The sequence below is a fragment of the Ascaphus truei genome, chromosome 2, assembly GCF_040206685.1.
Source record: "Ascaphus truei isolate aAscTru1 chromosome 2, aAscTru1.hap1, whole genome shotgun sequence".
NCBI lineage: Eukaryota > Metazoa > Chordata > Amphibia > Anura > Ascaphidae > Ascaphus > Ascaphus truei.
The window spans coordinates 170,844,728-170,865,735 of NC_134484.1; the positions used below are offsets into that span (position 1 = coordinate 170,844,728).

The 21,008-nt window shown below is 40.3% G+C and overlaps 1 protein-coding gene across 1 annotated transcript in view; it reads left to right on the forward strand.

Annotated features, from left to right (window-relative positions):
• CTDP1 (CTD phosphatase subunit 1) overlaps nucleotides 1-9,984 on the forward strand; it is a 143,269-nt gene extending 133,285 nt beyond the window's left edge. The window contains exon 13 of the mRNA XM_075585529.1: nucleotides 8,930-9,984. Coding sequence (XP_075441644.1) covers nucleotides 8,930-9,077 — 148 coding nt within the window. The 3' untranslated portion in view covers nucleotides 9,078-9,984. The remainder of the gene's footprint in view (nucleotides 1-8,929) is intronic.
• Nucleotides 9,985-21,008: the final 11,024 nt, after the last annotated feature.

A 21,008-nucleotide genomic window follows, 5' to 3' on the forward strand; every position in this document is an offset into this window, starting at 1 on the left:
CTGTTAGGAGTCTTTCTTTGGTAGAATAGCTGTGTAGCTTCACAATTATATCCCGTCTTCTCTTTGGGTCATCTGATTTGGGCCCCAGGGCTCGGTGGGCCCTATCGATTTTCGAGATCCCTCTCTGGTATATCTCCACAAATCATTTTCAAACAGTTCAAGGAGGTAAGTTTTTTATTTGTGGTTGGGGGAGACCGCTTCAGGGACATTCCTTATTCTGATGTTCTGTCGTCTATCCCTATTTTCTTGTTCTTCCTGGTTCTCCCTTAAGGCCTCGATTTCCTCCCTCAGGTGGGCAATTTCTTCCTCCATCGCCGTCTGTCGGCTCAGGGCCTCCCTCCACCTTGGTTTCCGTTTCAGCTGCCCTGGTTGTTTAGGGAGGCGATTTCTTCTCTGATATCCCGCACTGCCTCCTTAATGTCCGTTTTTAGGGACAGATGCAGCTTTTTTCGTGCATCGAGGCAAAGAGTTTCCTCCATGTAGCCCCCTTGTTAGGGGTTCTCTTGACTCTGGGTGGTCTCTCACTGGGTCTCCGGCACACGAGGGGGTCGGAGAGCCGCGTGCTCCGCCGCCATCTTGCCTCTTTGCAGGCTCCTCTGCTTTCTTCTGATGCGGCGAGAAAAAGTTTAGCACTTCCATGAGCAGTCTGTTTCTTTTCCCCTTCGATGTCATCTTGGGGAGCGTTTATCTCTGCTTATGGGTTTAAATTGAGGGGAAAATTTCTTGCTTTTAGGTGCCTTTTTTTTGGTATCTTATGCAGTAGATCCACGGAGCTCCTCATTCACCCAGCCATCCCTGGTGAACGTCACCGGAAGTCTCCCCGAGGATTTTTTTTTTTTTAAGAATCAAGTTTGATCAAGATGGGGGAAAAAATGTCAAAAACGATTAATATTTCTATGGGTTTTTTAGTTCTTATATGCTTTTTTGACTTGCTACCCTTGATAAAATAAAATAATAGATTAATGGCTCCACACCCAGCAACAGTGCCAATAACTCCTTTTTTTTTTTTCTTTTTTTCTTTTTAATGGTTAGTAAATGTTAAACTATCAATCAAGGCCCTTCCCAGTAATGAAATAGAAATTATTTTGAGTCAATTGGTAAAAAAAAAAAAAAAAATGGATGAAATTTAACAACTTGGCTCTTCACACACCAGTGATGCCTGTTTATTTATTTTATTACCTTGGTGAAAGACAACCGCGTTATACTGCAAACTAAAATCCTTTTGGCTCAGAATAAAATGAGCCGTTATGGTGAATCTATTGTTTGCTCCTATATGTAATGAGACCTGGTTCTGTGTCTGATCCTGAAGGTTAGGTCGTTATGCTGGCAGTAATGGTATACATGCAACTAAAATGATGCATATTTTGCACCAAAAGTTGCTTGGCCAGTTCCTGCAAGCGGGTGAATAAAAACACAAAAAGCAGGTGCACAAAAGGCAAGTAAACAAAATTGTATTGATTAAAAAAAAAAAAAAAAAAAAAAAATCTATCTTACAATGGGGTAAGTAGTGGTCCTTGGTGAAAAACACCTGAAAGACCAAACATAGATGATATCTTTTGAGATCTCTATTGTAGAGGGGAGATGGATCATCCATGTTGGAAAGGCTGCAAGGGGGAAGTCCCTGCTGTTTGTGAACTGAATGAGATCAGAAAGCCATGTGCCCAGAGGGATTTGTCTTTGGAATTACTCATGGTTGAGTGTGTGGATTGATACACTTCAACTCCTGGGTTCGGATTTTAAATGCTCTACCAATTAAGAGCCCCTTTATGACAGCCCGAAGCATTTTTGAGTAATCTGCATTCCATGCCACAATTAGTTTAATTAATATAGTCTGAGTAGTATAGGAGTTGCTCAAGTGATTCTGGATTAGAAGATCATTAAGAAAAAAAAATCTTCAATAAATATATCCGAATATGAGCAGAGAAACCTCCCTTAGAAAGTGGATGAAAGAATGGATGAAAAAAATGAAGGAATTTAAAATATCTTTGAAAGTGAGAAATGTTGCTCTCTTCTCCATAAAGGAACAATAATTCCTTGAAGGTAAAGATGAATGAGATGTGTGCAGCCCACACCCCTAAGACCTCATTGGGAATGTCCATAAAGATGCATTTTTTCAGCAAGACGTATTCACATTTTACTTTGTTCTCCTCACCCACTCCAGGAGTCTCTGTTTGAGGCGTGAACAGCCGCAGGTAGCAAGATCCAAGAGGCAAAAAAAGACCAAATTGGAGCAGTGCACAGCCAAGGGAGTCGGGGTCCAAAAAGTGAATGAAAAAATGTTTATTAATCAGACGTAACTAAAAAGGAGGTGCAGAAACTCCTACGCGTTTCACACCCTTAGGTGCTTTATCAGTCACCTCCTTGATAAAGTACCCGAAGGTGTGAAACGCACAGGACAGTTTCTGCACCTCCTTTTTAGTTACGTCTGATTTATGAACATATTTTTTTTTTGGACCCTGGCTCCTTTGCTTCTCCAATTTGGTCTTTTTTTTAACCAATTAATATACCCAACTAGTATTAATACTGTAAAACTAATGTATGCGTTTATTGTATCTTGAAGAGTTTTTCTTGTCTTGTAAGTCTATGCGGTGCACTAAAAATTATACTTGATTAATAAACATTTTTATTTTTTTTTAAATCACACACTTTGAAATGTGTTGCAAACAGCCAGGACACAAGAAAATGCATGCATTGCAGACTTCATAATTTCTGAGAATGAGAGCTACTTTTTAGCTGATTCCGTATATTCTCATTAACCATGAAATTGCCCGACAGGGACAGTGATTCACTGTCCACCATCACCACCACCACCATCCGTCATATGACTGCACAACTACTTCTAGTAAGGGAAAGTATACTATGGATTCACTGATAATTGCATTGCCTGAGCTCTGCTTCCACTTCAATCACTCATATTGCTACATAATCTATTTATAGTGAAAGTAAAGACTTCTCCTGATGGACATTACTGTGGAGAAGAGAAGAGTAGAAGGCAGGCCACCACATAATCAACTTTACAGGCCGTGCAAGGGACAATGTACTGTTTCTATTTGGAGTTACATTGTTTGTAAGGAGATTGAATTTATTTGGTCCTATGCATTAATAAAATCGTATCTGTTACAGTTATGCTGATGGACAGTGGGAAGGTCCGAACTACTTTCAACATGCCAACCTTTCCCGGAGATAATTATTTCAATTATGTATAGTGATGCATTTGGGAAAAGGCATTACAATTAGTTGGTAATTGCCACTTTCTGATAATTCCAACCAGCATGAGTAATAACACTCGTAAGCCATAATACTTTTATTCTCTGTGTTTTTGTAAGGCAAATGGTTCCCTGTGCTCAAGCCGGTTGAACTTTAAAAGAAAGGTCTTCTGCCTATTGTCTGTGTTTTTGAGTTGCATGACTTCTCATAGTGTAAATCAATCTTCCATCACCTGACATTTACAATACTTTACAGGCACTAGAAGTCTGCTACCCTTTCCTACAGGTTTCATGATAACTATATAACTCTATAGCCCAGATATGCATTTTATAGGCAAGCAGCATTTCATGTACAGTCATCTCCCTGAAAATTATCCTGTTCTACCTAAAACCCTTACGAGTCTATGGCCATGACTCCTCAAAGCGTGATCCATGCCATCACGCCCAAATCGGCAATATCTAACATTGACTTTAATGGCTGGTATTGCTAATTCGGGGTTAAATTGCGCATTGATGACTCCCGACCAATGTATCAGGTCAATTTTGGAGCAAAACAGAAGTATTTTCATCCTGTGTCAATGTATCGTAGAATTTTGCCATGTTTACACCAGCTTACAACACAAGGAGTGTCAGTAGGAAAAGCTGGAAAAGTCACATGGTGCACATATTATGAGATGTGTGAAATTCGGCATCTATTTCTCCCTTTAACTTGTGCCGAAAAAAATCTGCCAGATCAAGTAGAACAGCCTGCAACAGGTGTAAGGAATAGTTTGTTACATATGATGCAACTGCTCAAAAAAGTGGAGCAGTGCATCAAAACACACTATTTTCTGCATTAATACGTAGAACTCCTTAGAACCCCTACCAAGGAGTTCAGGAATCCTGTGGCGGCTGCACACTTGGTAAGGCCCCAATCTGTACCTCAGGGGTGATATAGAAGTCAATTACAACAGGGACTCCCAAAGTAGCTCCCACAATCCTTTGCATCCACAGCGATACGGCATTGTTGGACGTGACTTTGTAAGCTCCTGCAGGGATTGACCTCTATACCACCCACGACGAGGTGCAGTTTGGGCCTTAAGTGTGTTCCCCTCATGAGCTCAGAACACTATACTGCTTGGGATTAGTCGAACAGTTTTCTTAGCAATTGTCTGAGTAGACAATAAGATTTATTAATTAGGGTTTTGTGCAAACAAATGTTTATTAATTAGGGGTTCAAATGTACAAAATATTGGGAACCAAGGTCTTAGAGTGCAAGCTCTTCAGGATAGGGATTCCCTTTTCCATATATTTACTTGCAAATGTGGTGCTCTTGTAAAATGCCAAATATAACACAAATCGGGTACATTATCTATTTGCATTGTATTTAATAGATTACTAATTTTGTTTACGCAAGTGCTTTGTTAGGTGATTGACGATGTAATAATAAAAAGGTAGCAATAATATTTAATGTTTCAAGTATACTCCACTCATAGACATACGAATGTAGATTTTTGGATCCATGAACAATTTCATCACAAAAGAGATCAAGTAAAGACTAAAAAAAGTATAAAACACTTGGATACATTTAAAAACAAAAATCTATTTGAAATCTTCTGTGGACATTTCATAAGATGTGCAGTCACCCACATTTATCTATTAAAGTGGGATAGGAGTAAGTTACATGTAAATAATTTGACACTTTTTTTTTCACACACAAACATAGATTTTGTATTTTTTTTTCTTCAATCGAACATAAATAAAACTGTTACTTAAAGGTGAAGTTTTCCAACGGTACCTGGTTGATATTAGTTTATTTTGTACTGTTAAGTCAATAAAACCAAGCTTGATGAAACGAAGATTTTTAGTGCTGTTCCGATAAGCGGTATTAAAATGCACCTTCATACAGCACCTTGGAGACTTCTCGATAGCATAAAGTGAAAATAGACCATAAAGAAAATGTGCTTCTTAATCTGTAAAGTCATGATTAACACCCTGGGCACCTTGCTCAAAAATCATTCTGTAGCATCCAATGCCCAGAAAGCAAAATTTTCTTACTCTCAAAAGGCAGAGTGCTACATCTAACTTGACATAAACAGATAAGTATTTAACTATATAATATAAGCCAGGGTTATATGGTTCAAGTATTTTAAGCCTACAACCACTTCACGGTATGGCCCATTCTGTAGATCCCAACAGTGCTGCACCTGCAAAAAAACCCCTCATAACCTTTCAAATGGAGGGAGAGTGGTCTTTAATAGACTGGTCATTTACAGGTGCTTGGCAAGAACTGCGATAAAAATAAGTATTTAACTATATAATATGTAAAGTTAGATGTAGCACTAGGCCTTTATGTCTTGTGTTCTATACATGAGGTCACAATTCAAGTAGCACTCTTTGTGTGTGTGTGTGTGTGTGTGTGTGTGTGTGTGTGTGTGTGTGTGTGTGTGTGTGTGTGTGTGTGTGTGTGTGTGTGTGTGTGTGTGTATGTATACAGTGATGTGAAATAGAAAGTACACCCTCTTTGAATTCTATGGTTTTACATATCAGGACATAATATCAATCATCTCTTCTTTAGCAGGTCTCAAAATTAGGTAAATACAACCTCAGATGAACAACACATGACATATTACACAGTGTCATGATTTATTTAACACAAATAAAGCCAAAATGGGGAAGCCATGTGTGAAAAACTAAGTATACCTTATGATTCAATCGCTTGTAGAACCACCTTTAGCAGCAATAACTTGAAGTAATCGTTTTCTGTATGACTATCAGTCTCTCACATCGTTATGGAGGAATTTTGGCCCACTCTTCTTTACAACGTTGCTTCAGTTCATTGAGGTTTGTGGGCATTTGTTTATGCACAGCTCCAAAGGTCCAGCCACAGCATTTCAATCGGGTTGAGGTCTGGACTTTGACTGGGCCATTGCAGCACCTTGATTTCGTTTCTTTTTCAGCCATTCTGTTGTAGATTTGCTGGTGTGCTTGGGATCATTGTCCTGTTGCATGACCTAATTTCGGCCAAGCTTTAGCTGTCGAACAAATGGCCTCACATTTTACTCTAGAATACTTTGGTATGCAGAGGAGTTCATGGTCGACTCAATGACTGCAAGGTTCCCAGGTCCTGTGGCTGCAAAACAAGCCCAAATCACTCCTCCACCACCGTGCGTGACAGTTGGTATGAGGTGTTTGTGCTGATATGCTGTGTTTGGTTTTCGCCAAGCGTGGCGCTGTTCATTATGGCCAAACAGCTCCACTTTGGTCTCGTCTGTCCAAAGGACATTGTTCCAGAAGTCTTGTGCAAACCTAAGCCGTGCCGCCATGTTCTTTTTAGAGAGAAGAGGCTTTCTCTGGGCAACCCTTCCAAACAAACCATACTTGTTCAGTCTTTTTCTAATTGTACTGTCATGAACTTTATAACATTAAACATCCTAACTGAGGCCTGTAGAGTCTGAGATGTAACTCTTGGATTTTTTGCAATTTCTCTGAGCATTGCACGGTCTGACCTTGGGATGAATTTGCTGGGACGTCCACTCCTGGGAAGATTGGCAACTGTCTTGAATGTTTTCCACTTTTGAATAATCTTTCTCACTGTGGAATGATGGACTTTAAATTGTTTGGAAATGGCCTTATAACCCTTCCCAGATTGATGGGCAGCAACAATTGCTTCTCTAAGATCAATGCTGATGTCTTTCCTCCTTGGAATTGTGTTAACGCACACCTGAATGCTCCAGACCAGCAAACTGCTAAAACTTCGGCTTTTATAGAGGTGGTCACACTTGCTGATGATCAATTAATCAAGGGCATTTGATTAGCAGCACCTGTCTGCTACTTAACATCTTAATTCCTATGGAAGCAGTAAGGCTGTACTTAGTTTTTCACAAATGGCTTCTCCATTTTGGCTTTATTTTTGTTAAATAAATCATGACACGGTGTAATATGTCATGTGTTGTTCATCTGAGGTCCTATTTACCTATTTTTAAGACCTAATGAACAGATGATTGTTATTATGTCCTGATATGTAAAACCATGGAATTCAAAGAGGGTGTACTTTCTTTTTCACACGTGTGTGTGTGTGTGTGTGTGTGTGTGTGTGTGTGTGTGTGTGTGTGTGTGTGTGTGTGTGTGTATATAGATAGATAGATAGATAGATAGATAGATAGATAGATAGATAGATAGATAGATAGATAGATAGATAGATAGATAGCTATATAATATATATATTTTTTTTTTATTTTGAAAGTGTTTTTATTGAGTAAATATTAAATCCTTGGTATTTGTAACTGTCCAATGTGCTTCCTTTCACTTGTAGCTATATTATAAATACTACCAAGTTTCAAATATAACATTTGGGGCACATGCTATATGATATACATTGTGTTTCTCTGTGGTGTGGTCGGGAGCCCACTTCCGATATCAACAAATATGGTGGTTGTTTTTGGTTTCCTGTAGGGTGTTCATGAGGTGATCAAAAACGAGGTTTTAGAAGATTTTTTTTTATGATGCTAGTTTAACGAATCGGGGTCGGAATATGTGATTGGAGGCGGCCTCACGTCCTTTGAAGTTTTTTATTGAGGCTGGGCAATTACAGGCTTCAGAAATCCTGTAGAATTGCTCTATTCCAACCACTAGGGTCAGCATTTGCAAGCTTCTTTTAGGGAGATTTGGAATTAAAAATACAGGGAATTTCAACAACTTCCACTCATTGGGGTGAAGGGAGGTTTTATTTATTTATTTTTTATTTTAATGGACACGGTGTAAAAATGATGCATCTTTCAGTTAAAAATTAGGGTGTGTCTCGTAATCCTATAGAACGAGTAAGTCCTCGTTTTACTACGCTTTGTTTTAGGACGAATGGCTTATCCAACGCTGTCCAATGCATCTCTGTGGGCAGTTTTACGACGCCAAAATGGCTTATTTGACGCTCTTACGACGCTTTGCAACATTATGTCAATCGAAAGGCTGCAGTCAGGAAATCATCCAGATCAGTCTGTGTGAAGGTTTAGTGGTGTATTTAGGCCCTTAAACATGTCTAACAGTTTTATTATACAGTTCTGGATTCAATAAATAGAATCTTTACATCATAATTGTGTGCTGCATATCTTATTGCCTGCGTATAATATTTGGTGTATTTTAGTGTTAAAAATGCCTTCAGGAACAGAACCTTTCATTTAAACGCTTTGACGCTTCACTATCTTACGCCATTTTGAGTAACGCATTGTGTCGGATAACCGAGGACTGCCTGTACTGTATAATATAGGCTGTTGGTTGCTGTTAATCATTGTGCTAAAATCATGCTTGGGAGTATGCAAGTTGCAGTCCCTGGTAGATTGTGAATAAATGGAACAGCTGTTTGGCTGTGTAAGAGTTTTTTGTCAATGTCCCTTCACACTGTCACCAATGATGAACATGGTGTATTAATATTGTAGCAAAGAGCTCGGTGGTTAATAGTGCCAAACTTTGAAAATGAGATTTACATCAAAATCTATTTTTCTTGGTAATTAACATTTATGGAATAAAAGAAAAGATACTTTAATCCAGGTCCAGTGGGATGCAAGATTTTTTTTTTTTGTTGTGATGTTGCTTTAAAATAAAAGAAACAAAAAAAAGTGGTGACCAATTGTTGACTTGTCCATTGTAACTCTTGCAGGCTGTCTGGCAACAATAGAGATAATAACAGTCCTTTTCATGGCTCGTTTTCTATTTCATGGTTTCCTTTTTTTCCCCTCCAATTTCCATAGAGGTCACAAAAGAAAGTTGGATGAAGATGATGAAGATGCTGCAAGCGAGTCCAGCAAAGAGTCGAGCAATGAGGATGAGGAAGGTAGCAGCTCCGAAGCTGATGAAATGGCAGCAGCACTTGAGGCTGAGCTCAATGACTTCATATGACAGCCAGCTCACTAAGGGGGGATTAGTAACTCTTGTACTTTGCAAGCATAAATGAACTCTTATGTCGCTACTACAATGTACGTATGGTCCTTCTTTTTCTTTTTTTTTTTTCCTTTCTTTCTTTCTAGAAACATCTGTATATTTTGCTGGGAACACGAGTTGACACTTTTTTTTTTTTTTTTACACTTCAAGCTAGTTGTTTTAAAGGTGTTTTACTAAAGGAAAAATATACTTTTTTAATGGAAAAAAAAAGTATTAAGGAGAAATTGTTGTGCTATGCCAAAGACGTGATGCTCTCGTCAGAGCTTTATATAGTGGAAAAGTTAGTTTTTTTTATTTTCGCTGACACAACGTGGTTTCAGAGGGTGTGTGTCAGGACTTCAGGAGAGGGCATTTCCCTATGCGATCGAAAGCGCAAGGATAATATGTGAGGGAGCTGAGGATCTGCAGTTGTACGCTTTCCAGACGTGAGACGATTTTTAAAAAAAGGAATACAGTTTATATTTGTATAGATATAGAGTATGTGATATGACAACATTGTAAACGCTGCACTTGACAAGACGTGTCAATTGCCCGTAACTAATCCACATTGACCTAATGATTTAAATTTCATGTTTTTACAAGTTCCTCTGTGCTCTAGTTTGGGTTCGTTAGAAGAGCAGTGTTTAGATTTTTAACCTTGCCTCTCTGTAAGCTGTTATTGTAGCGAAGTGCTCTGTGCAGCTTTGTACTGCCATGGGGAACGTATTCATTTGTTGTGCTCTAGACTGAGGAAGACGAGTGCTAGCATATTCTCAAATAGAGTTTTATTCGAATGAGGACTAATGTAAAGTTTTTGTATATTCTATTTCATATTTGACCCACAAAAGATTTTCTTTCATTTAATAAAACAAATCCATTTTGTAGATATTTGTGTGATGTACTTTTATTCATCTTCATTTTACACTGTAGATAATCCACAGCTATGCAGATTTGTGTAATAGTGAAGGCAGTAAAGGCATACCCCGCTTTAAGTACACTCACTTTAAGTACACTCGCGAGTAAGTACATATCGCCCAATAGGCAAACGGCAGCTCACGCATGCGCCTGTCATCACGTTCTAAACAGCAATACCGGCTCCCTACCTGTACCGAAGCTGTGCGCAAGTGGGGAGACTATAGAGACTGTTACAAATGCGTTATTTACATCAGTTATGCACGTATATGACGATTGCAGTACAGTACATGCATCGATAAGTGGGGAAAGGTAGTGCTTCACTTTAAGTACATTTTCGCTTTACATACATGCTCCGGTCCCATTGCGTATGTTAATGCGGGGTATGCCTGTAATACTTTCTGTAGCGGCGTCAAAATTAATCATAAACACAATTCCCTGTACTCTACACCAATTAAGTTGTGTGATTTTGTTATAACTCACAATAAAGGCACAGGGACTATTACAGTGGCACGCAGTGCTTCAAGTGGCTTAATAAACAACTGGTAATGTGTACAATTAAATTAAAAACTACCTTTAATAAACATTGGGGCATAGCTTTTTGGACTGGTTCTTAGGACATTTTAAATGTTTATGATCTACAAATCCAAACAATAAAAGGCTTGATAAAACAAATCCCCTTATTTAAAAAAGTGGAATTGCAAACGTATGAATACAAAAAGTAATGGTACATGGAAGCCTGTAGAACCATTACACATTGAACTAGTTTGGGGTAGAAAGTAGTGTTGTACCAGGTCCTAAAGTTTCCGAAAACCGGGTAATGGGTACCTGGCCAAAATGAATAATTTTGCCTTGCTGGGTACCCGGTTACCCGGACGGCTAGCATACACTTACCTGCAGGGTTAGGAAGACCGCTGCGGAGGTTGAGTAGGACCGCGGCGACTGCGTGGGAGCAGCAGAAGACGTCCGTGTTCAGCCGGCGAGGAGCCGACTGTCCGATAGGACCGCTCCTGCTCTGGTCACATGGTTTCCCGGCTCCCACCGGCATCGGCTGTGTATTCCTGCTGCTCCTGCGTCTGAACACAGACTTTTCTGCTGCCAGGACGTCTGCTGCTGCTCCCAGATGTCGCCACGGTCTTCCTCCCCGGGCTTCCTCACCTTCCGTCCCCAGCTGCAGGTAAGTGTTGAAGTATTTTCAGCTACTCTGAAATTACCCGGCGCTGGTTCCGACCCGGTGTCGGTCCCAGCCCCTGCTGCCGGGTCCAGGTAATTTCCGGGTAGCTGGAAAAACGCTGGGTACATCACTAGTAGAAACCATGAAGTGGTATTTCTTCTGCATGACCCAAGATTGTGACCCCCACTGTGTCTTCATTTTCCCTTTCATGCTCCAAGAAAGTTTCTAAGACTATTGTTATGCCATGTGGTGAGCAGAATGCTTTTTTTATTTTCAAACAATCGGTCACAAGTCTGTAAGATAATTACCAACCTTTTATATATGAGGTGGGTGGTTTTTGGGAGAACTAGCTTTTCAAGAGACCAGAAAATATTTACTATGCTTGTCACAGCAGCAAGTGCAAAATAAAACGATAACAAAAATAATGTTTTCCCTTCTCAAAAACCCATTGCAACAATTTTTTCTTGGGTCACTTTTTTTTTTTCTTTGTATTTTTCTTTTCGTCCACCTGAGTTGTTCTATATATGAGAACCACCTTGCTCTAGGTACCACTATTAGATCAAACTCCTTGTTACTGCAAGATTCCTTGTATGCTGCAGCATCCACTGCGGTGCTATATAGGAATTTGTTCCCCCTGCCTAAACTAATCTTAACTACTTGCAACTACTTTATTCTGCAACCAGCTATCCTTTGTATTCATCTTTATCATGCCTGCAACCTTGTTTAAGTTTTACAGTTGCATGTTTTCCTCTTGTTTTTGCTCACCTGTCTGACCTATACAGTAGGTACATTTCTTGTACCATAGATTTTACTCTTTTCTCCATTGTTTTGTGCACTCCCCACTCTACAGCATCAGTCTGAAATGTAGGGTTTTGTCAATCGATTTATCCTTTTGCGGGGAACACTGACGAGAGATTGGCAAACACATTGGTTCCTTATTTCATGTACACGTGTGATACCTTTTATCGGACAAAGCTTTTGAGCCTCGCAGGGCTTTTACAGTGTACACGCAACTGGTGGTCACGAACTCTTGGTTTTGGATAACATGGTTGGTGATGACTTGTGTGGATATTAAGCCCACTGTTATCTTTTGTAGAGAACTTATTCCAGATCATATTGTATCAGAAAGGAAATGGGAAACTGTTCTCTATTAACCTTGTTTTCTACATTTTGACTTTTGTTGTTGCAGAACTTGCTTGATGTCAGTGTGTGCACTTTCAGTCATACCGGATCTGTACCTCATTGGGAAAAGAACAGTTTCTCTGATCCATCTCTTGAATTGCTAGAATTGTGCTCTTCCTAACCAATCTTTTCATGGTGGTTTGCTAGTCTCTTCTAAAGAATTACAGTACTGTACATGTTTTTGTGTTCCCATATTTTTATTCACAGACCTGATGTACTTCAATCTATTAAATTAAATGTTTTGCTATGGTGATCAAGCAACTTTTTTGTGACCACTGAACATTTAAAAGCTTCAGAAACTTTCTTTTCAAACAAAAAAGTTAAGATAATAGAAAAACTAACTCGTAGCTTGAATCCTCACGACTAATCCAATTCTAAATTCATTTATACAAGTCGGAAACCTCTAGGATGGCAGCAGCAGTTAATTTAGTAACATAACACGAGAGAATTAGCCTTTTCCTCCAAAAGCACTATTGGAAATAATGACCGCGTTTTAATATATTAAACTGAATAATGATGGAGAGCTTGTGTGAGAATGTGCAGAGTTGAGAGATTAATCCCTCTGCAGAGAGACATTTTCACATGGGTAACCCCAATCGGGTTTTCCCATTTAAGCCCAATAATTTTGTTGGTTACCCAGGGTGGATAACATTTTGGGGAAGTCCTTTAAGGATACCACTAGCCCATATTTAAATGCAAGGTTGTTTCGAATAATTTATTCTGTAGTTTATTTAATCTACATCTCAATGGCAGACAGCAATAAATATTATTTTTATTGCTCTAAATATGTCCTTAAAATGAAAAAAAAAACACAGTAGGTACAACAGTTTTTTCAAATATGTCCATACCATTCAGTTTTACTACTGTTCCAATTACCTACTTTCTCCCTGACAGTTCAGCAACATCTTCCCATTTGACTCACATCTGTGTCAATACAATACAGATAAATGTAAGGTTATGCATTTGGGATGCAAAAATAAAAAGGTGATTTACAAATTAAATGGAGATATATTGGGGGAATCCTTGATGAAGAAGGATTTAGGAGTGCTTGTAGACAGCAGGCTTAGAAATAGTGCCCAAAGTCATGCAGTAGCTGCAAAGGCAAACAAGATCTTATCTTGCATCAAACGGGCAATGGATGGAAGGGAAGTAAACATAATTATGCTCCTTTACAAAGCATTAGTAAGACCACACCTTGAATATGGAGTACAATTTTGGGCACCAATCCTAAGAAAAGACATTATGGAACTAGAGAGAGTGCAGAGAAGAGCCACCAAATTAATAATGGGGATGGACAATCTAACTTATGAGGAGAGGCTAGCTAAATTAGATTTATTTAAATTAGAAAAGAGGTGTCTTAGAGGGGATATGATAACTATATACAAATATATTCGGGGACAGTACAAGGAGCTTTCAAAAGAACTGTTCATCCCACGGGCAGTACAAAGGACTTGGGGCCATCCCTTAAGGTTGGAGGAAAGGAGATTTCACCAGCAACAAAGGAAAGGGTTCTTTACAGTAAGGGCAGTTAAAATGTGGAATTCATTACCCATAGAGACTGTGATGGCAGATACAATAGATTTGTTCAAAAAAAGGTTGGACATCTTTTTAGATGGGAAAGGTATACAGGGATATACCAAATAAGTATACATGGGAAGGATGTTGATCCAGGGATTAATCCGATTGCCAATTCTTGGAGTCAGGAAGGAATTTATTTTTCCCCTTATGAGATATCATTGGATGATATGTCACTGGGGGGTTTTGTTTGCCTTCCTCTGGATCAATAAGTAAGTATAGATATAGGATAAAGTATCTGTTGTCTAAATTTAGCATAGGTTGAACTTGATGGACGTACGTCTTTTTTCAACCTCATCTACTATGTAACTATAACTATGTAATACATAGTTACTTATTGTAGTAGATGAGGTATTAAAAAAAAAAAGACATGTCCATAGAGTTCAACCTATGTTAAATTTAGACAGATAATTTTCCTATATTTGTATTTATAGTATTTTGCTCCAGAGGGTCACAAATGTGTATTTAATGTGAAATATTTGGTAAGAGATGAGTACATTATCGTTTTATTAAATTATTTTTCAGAAAGTATTGTTTACACGTGTTAATATGATCGTTGACGTTTTTACATTCACACCACTGCCACAAGAGACGGCAAATGCATTTTTCTGTGGTAGTGCAGTGGCTAACTTTAGAAGCTACAGTGTCCATCATTTTAAAATATATGCTGCAAAGATAATTCCCGTGGTTCTGCAGGTAACCATGCAGCAGAGAGGTGAGTAAACAACCTTTATTTTAACTAGTTTGCAAAATGTTCCATCATTTACCTGCTTTACACAAAGGCACTATAATAGCACAATACAGATGTGTTATTGTGTTACATTCCTGCATACTAGAAACAATCTACAGTTCTTCAGTCTCCTCGTTGTTCATCTATGTAACGGAGTGCTCACCGCAAACAAGGCGTGAGCGCGGGGCCGAGGTGGGGATAGATATATAACACCACCCACAGCCATGAGGGCGCGTCTGGAGTGTAGATTGGTCGAGGGTTGGAGAGGTAAGGATAGTCAAGATACTTGCCAAGGTCTGGGATGGGAAGGTGCGGATCGTTGCAGGTACTATTAGCCGTGGTGAGGATTGGAGAGATGAGGATAGTCGTGGTACGTTTGCCGGTGTCTGGATTGGAGAGGTGCGGATCGTCGTGACAAGATTGTGGGGGCAAGGGTAGCAGTGAACACTTCGACACAACAACGGTTTATGCTCTGCCAATTTGCCAGAGGGCAGGCTGAGCATATATAGGGAGCAATGAACAATGAGTGGACTGACAAAGTGAAGGCGTGTCCTCAGTACAGTCTGTGATTGGCTGAAGTGGTGCAGAAGACAGGTGTGGGAAGGACTGAAGATTATGATGGGTGACACGGTCCACGAGCGCGCTGTGAGCGTCGCGTGCGCGCGCCGATGCCGTCAACACGCAGGCACAACCTGGAGGCTGAACCACGAGATTCCACATTTAGCTGCATGCGTTTGGTGGAAGAGGGATCAGCTGATGTGTTGCAGGGAACAGCACCCGGTCACGGACCGAGGTAAGCCGGGAGTGCACCGAGGGTGGTGTCTCCCGGATCCTTACAATCTAGCTGTAGACTTGCATACTTCTTTGGACACCAATAGAGACTTGTCAGATGACATGGGTAATAACAGGTCAAGCTTGCCCTGCAGAATTACTTATTTTGCCTACAAATTGAGGTCACCCCCAAAGCTTTATGCAATCATTCTTGTATCTGCAGTTCTGAAACTAAAGGAACATTACTGTGTGACTCAGAACAATTCTAAGTAACTACATTTTTCTTCCAGTGAAAGATTTGTAAGTGAGGTGCAATCAGGCAGGAATTTGTCCGCAGATGTAATAAAACCTATCAACTTCTCGAAAGAAGACTCCAATGTAATCATATTACTGCTAGTAGGACATTACAGCCAGTGGCATTAAGGGATGTTAAAAATGGGAAATTTTAACATCCATCGTTTGTATACAGACAAGAAGAGAGATGGATAAGGACAGGTGTATTTATGCTATATTTGTGTTAACCTGTTCAGTATTTGAAAAGACTGCAACACGTGCCTTCACATAAACTCAGCACATATGGGATTATGTGGTGTATAAAGGCAGTTGCTTTCATATTTTAGTTACTTTTTAACAGCAATATACTAATGGTTCCTCTTAACGTATTCAGTTTTGTGAGCCCCTCACAACAATGTTTGTACACGTTTCAAACATTCCAGGTTCATGTAAACATTGGCCTTTTAGGGTCATATTTCCAAAGCTGTGCTAAGCCACGAGGCACTGCTTAGTAAATATGGCCCTCGGGGAGAGATTCATTAACCTTCGATGCGGGTCATTGCAGCGCGATTGTGCATGGCCATTGACTTGAAGGACCGTTAACATGGGATTGTGGTGCGATAACCAATATCGGAGATTAGTGAATCGGTGTTGTTTTCTGAATGGTAGAGGCTTTCTGATTATAGCTCCGATTCTGCAGTCTGATGCAGATGATGCAACTCACTCAGTGTTTGCTAAACTCAAACTTTCCTTCAACTTGTTTTTGCCTATGCCTCTTGGGAAGCGCAAGCTTTGATACTGTTGCATACATAACCATGGAGAACATTTTTACATTTTGTATTTTCCTGTGTTTTGTTTGGATATATTTTTTTTACCGCCCCCCCCCCCCCTCCCCCTTGTAATCCCTCAATTAAACTGCAGAACGTTGGTACATCTACAAACGATTATAATTAAAGTAAAACATTATATACACACTGAAGCAAAGCTATTCCATCGGTCTTCTCGATCATGGACAAATTAACCATTTAATCACGTGTTGCATCTCTGCAGTGTTTTGCAGGCCTCTCATATGCTAAGTTTTGTGTCCAGAAAATAAAAAGAATAGAGAAGAATTTTGAGCCAATGTTTAAGAGCAGCTCATCAAACGCTACTGGTCATTTGGATCTACGCACTCTTAGTGAAACCCATACATAAAGTGGCGAGAAAAAGTTTGTGAATACCAATGATAATTATTGAAATTCCATAGTTTTTCCATGATAACCTTCTTGAATCAAAACCAGTCTTTTCTTAAATATCCAATAGGGTTTATATTAACCAATGCCAGGAGGAAACCGCTCTAAAAAGAACATTGCTGCCCATCTGAAGTTCCATAAAGAGCACATAGTTCATCCACAAGACTTCTGCAACAATGTTCTCTGGCCAGACCAGTCAGAGGTAGAACTTTTTTGCCTCAATGAGAAACGTTATGTTTGGTGAAAACAAACAGCGTTCAAACAGAAGAACCTCATCCCAGCAGGTCAGCTAGGTGGTGGGAGTGTGATGGTTTGGGGCTGATTTGCTGCCTCAGGACCTGAATGGCGCGCCATCATTGACATAACCATGAATTCTGCATTGTCAGAAAATTCTAGAGGCGAATGCCAGGCCATCCGTCCGTGAGCTGAAGCTGATCCAAAAGTGGGTCATGCAGCAAGACAATGATCCTAAACATACAAGCAGATCTACCAAACAGCTGCAGAAGAAGAAATTCCACCTTTTAGAATGGTAAAAAGAGTAACTGTGTGCTCAAGCAACTAGATCATGCAAAAACACAGGCATGTATTATATAAATAGAAAGCTCCACAGTGCGGTAAGTGATGAGTGAAAAAAATGTATATACACATATATGCAATCCTGAAGAGGTCTTGGTAATATTTGTGTGCAGTATGAAAGATATCCCCTGAAGGTCAAAGAAAGGTGAGGTACTCCACACATCTATAACCTCATTGGGGGTGTCTTCCAATATATCTTCATTCAGGAAAGATTATTCACTGTTACTGTGCAATGTACTTTACCCACTTCGGGAGACTCTTGGGCGTGCCAGCTGCTGTAGTTGAATCCAGTGAAAGAAAAAAGGAAAAAGCAGCACACAGTCAAGGGAGCAAGGTCCAAAAAAATAAATTCTTTATTGAAGCATAGTTTTAAAAAGGGGTCACATGTCTCCTACGCATTTCGTATGAAGTGGGCAAGTGTACAAAACCCGTAGGAGAGCCATGTACTTTTTTTTTTTTTTTTTTTTAATCCATGCTTCAATAAAGAATTAATTTTTTTTAGACACTGCTACCTTGGCTGTGTGCTGCTTTTTCCTTTTTTCTTTCACCTTTTAAAATGGCCTAGTCAAAGTCCAGACCTAAACCCCATCGAAATGTTGTGACAGGACCCGAAGCGAGCTGCCCATGCAAGAAAGCCAGCAAATGTCACGAGTTGAAACAGTTCTGTAAGGAGGAATGGGCCAAAATTTCTCAAAACAGACGTAAGACTGACAAGCCGTTACAGGAAATTCTTGGTTAGTCATTGCTGCTCAAGGGGGCACCACCAGGTACTGAATCTAAAAGTTCACATACTTTTTCACACATGGATTTTGAATGTGGAATCGTTTGTGGATAAATAAATGTTTAAAAACTACAGCTCAACCCCCTTATAACGCTGTGCTTGGGGTCCAAAGAATCACATCGCGTTATAAGCGGATCGCATTAGAATATGTATGCATTGTACAATAAAGTATTTAAGATACCAAAAATCGTATTGTAAAGTATTCATAAATACGAAAATTGGGAGCCACACTTGCATCGTATAATAAGCGGATTCGCGTTGTAACGGATCGCGTTATAATGAGGTTGAGCTGTATCATGTTTTTGTGTAATTTGTTTGATCACGTTATCCTTATCTATTATTAGGACTTGGATTAAGATCTAATAACATGTTAGATTTAAAATCTGTGAAAATCCTAAAGGGTTCGCAAACTTTTTATCGACACTGTACTGGAAGGTGTTTTTACGATTATCAAAAGGCAAATTATGCCGCCTACTTATTATTATTTTATTGAACAATAGTTCTTCCCGGAGATGTGGTAATCTGTGCAGAGAAAACCCACTAAGATTTTGAAAACCTTACAGCCCTGCAGTGTTTGAAATTATTACAGATGCCAATATCTAAAGTGTGCTCGCTCTGAAAGTCAAAATGTTATAATGCAGGTTCCTTAACGGACTGCTCTATATAATTACTTTTATTTCCCCTCCACAGGAGAACTTCTCTCCCACGCCAACAATTTTGCCAGAAAGCTTTAAAAATATAGATCTTCCTCACTATTGGGGTGGGCAGTTCTTTCAAGAGCTTTTCTATTCATACACCATGAGACATGCCAATTTCAATGGTGTGTGTAGGTTTGTTGTGGCACTTCAGACCTACAGTAATTAAAGACACCAATAGACTGTTCCTGGGTCAGATTCCTTTTAAGTGTCACTTTGCGAGCTGTCAGACAGTGTCGGGAGAATGAAATGAACAAGAGGGGCTCTTGTGATTAGGACAGACAACTTGCCATGGAATATTAACATTTTTCTGCTTGTGAAATGCAGACCTACCAGTTCACTTAATGGTACAGACCCTACAAAATGTGTTTGAAGGACATATTAGAATTGAAACATAAACATAACTGGTTCTGTCAGAAAATTACATTGTCTGACTTGATTGGGAACGTACCAGGGAAATCATTGAGCCTGGATTTGTGGATAGCACTACTGAACAAATCTTTCCATGGTTTTCCCAAACTGATGAAAAAAAACCTCCTGGTCTTGCTAACGAGATGCTGTATCAAGCCCTACTGGAACCAGTGACATGTCTACACTGTAACACTGAGAAAATGTCATATATCGAATAGTCAGCTTGGTTTGGGAACCGTGATGTAAGTAAATCAATGATCCACATTTCGACTCTAACCAAGGGCCTCATGCAGAGAGCAGCGCTATTTAAAAACTCGCCATTTTTTGGAGAAAATCGCGCAAAAACCAGCTGAAAATGGCGAGGTACGAAAAACGCGCCAATTTTTTTTTCTATTTGTAAATCTCGCCAGTTTTAAAAATATCCTAATTCAGAAAGGCGCGAATGGCATCTAGCGGCTGTTCGCGCCAATAAAATGGCGCGATTTTCTACAATTTGCTCCGCCAAGAAAAGTTGGCAAGAAGCTGGAGCTCGCCGGCCATAAGAAAGGGGAAAAAAAATGCGCGATTTTTTTTAACACATTTCTGCAGCGCGCATCTCTCCATTTTAAACTCGCCACACGCATTCATGCTATAAATTGCAGAATTCGCACATTTCTGCATATGGAGAATAAAACTTTCCAAAAAAGCTACTTTTTATTACCCTCGCCAATTTTTTAATTCGCTGCTCTCTGCATAGGCCCCTATATTCTAGAATAACATGTTAATTTATGCTATTTTGAGGCTTACCATCCATAGGTAATTGCCCTAACCTCGTCAGAAATGTTATATTTTTAACTCTAATCTATATATATATAAAATTGAATTTTGTGAGGTTGGTGCTAGATGTGGTGAATCTGATTGGTCAGTGGGTCCGCGACTCTCATTGGCCAACAGGTACGCTGACATCACAGACACACCTACTCCATTGTGACACACACACACACATACTGCCACAGACTCTCACCATACCTCACCCCCCGTTGGCTCCCCCCAACCATCACCCACAGCTCACCTCCCCGCTGGCTCCCCCCCACCATCACCCCCCCTCACCCACAGCTCACCTCCCTGCTGGCTCCCCCCCACCATCACCCCCCCTCACCCACAGCTCACCTCCCTGCTGGCTCCCACCACCATCACCCCCCCCCTCACCCACAGCTCACCTCCCCGCTGATTCCCCCCCACCATCACCCCCCCTCACCCACAGCTACCCTCCCCGGCATCACCCCCCCACCCCCCGCTACCTTCCCCCTCGGCGCACCTTCCCCCTCGGCGCACCTTCCCCCCTATGCCACCGGCTCACAATATTAAAATGGCGCTCCGCACTACTCCATCCTGTCGTCACCCTTACCGCACAATTTCAACTGTGCACCCCTCTGGACGGCGATCGGAAGAGGCTGCTCTGCCCCTCCCCCTGTGGTTATCTCCCGGAGGGAAGTGCATGTCCCGCGCGGCCGCCACTGCCCTGCTCCCCCCTGTTGAAGAGGGAAGGCGCGCCGAGGGGGAAGGTAAGTGGAGGGGGGGTGGAAGTCGAATGGGAGGGTGGTGTGGTTTTAGAATGG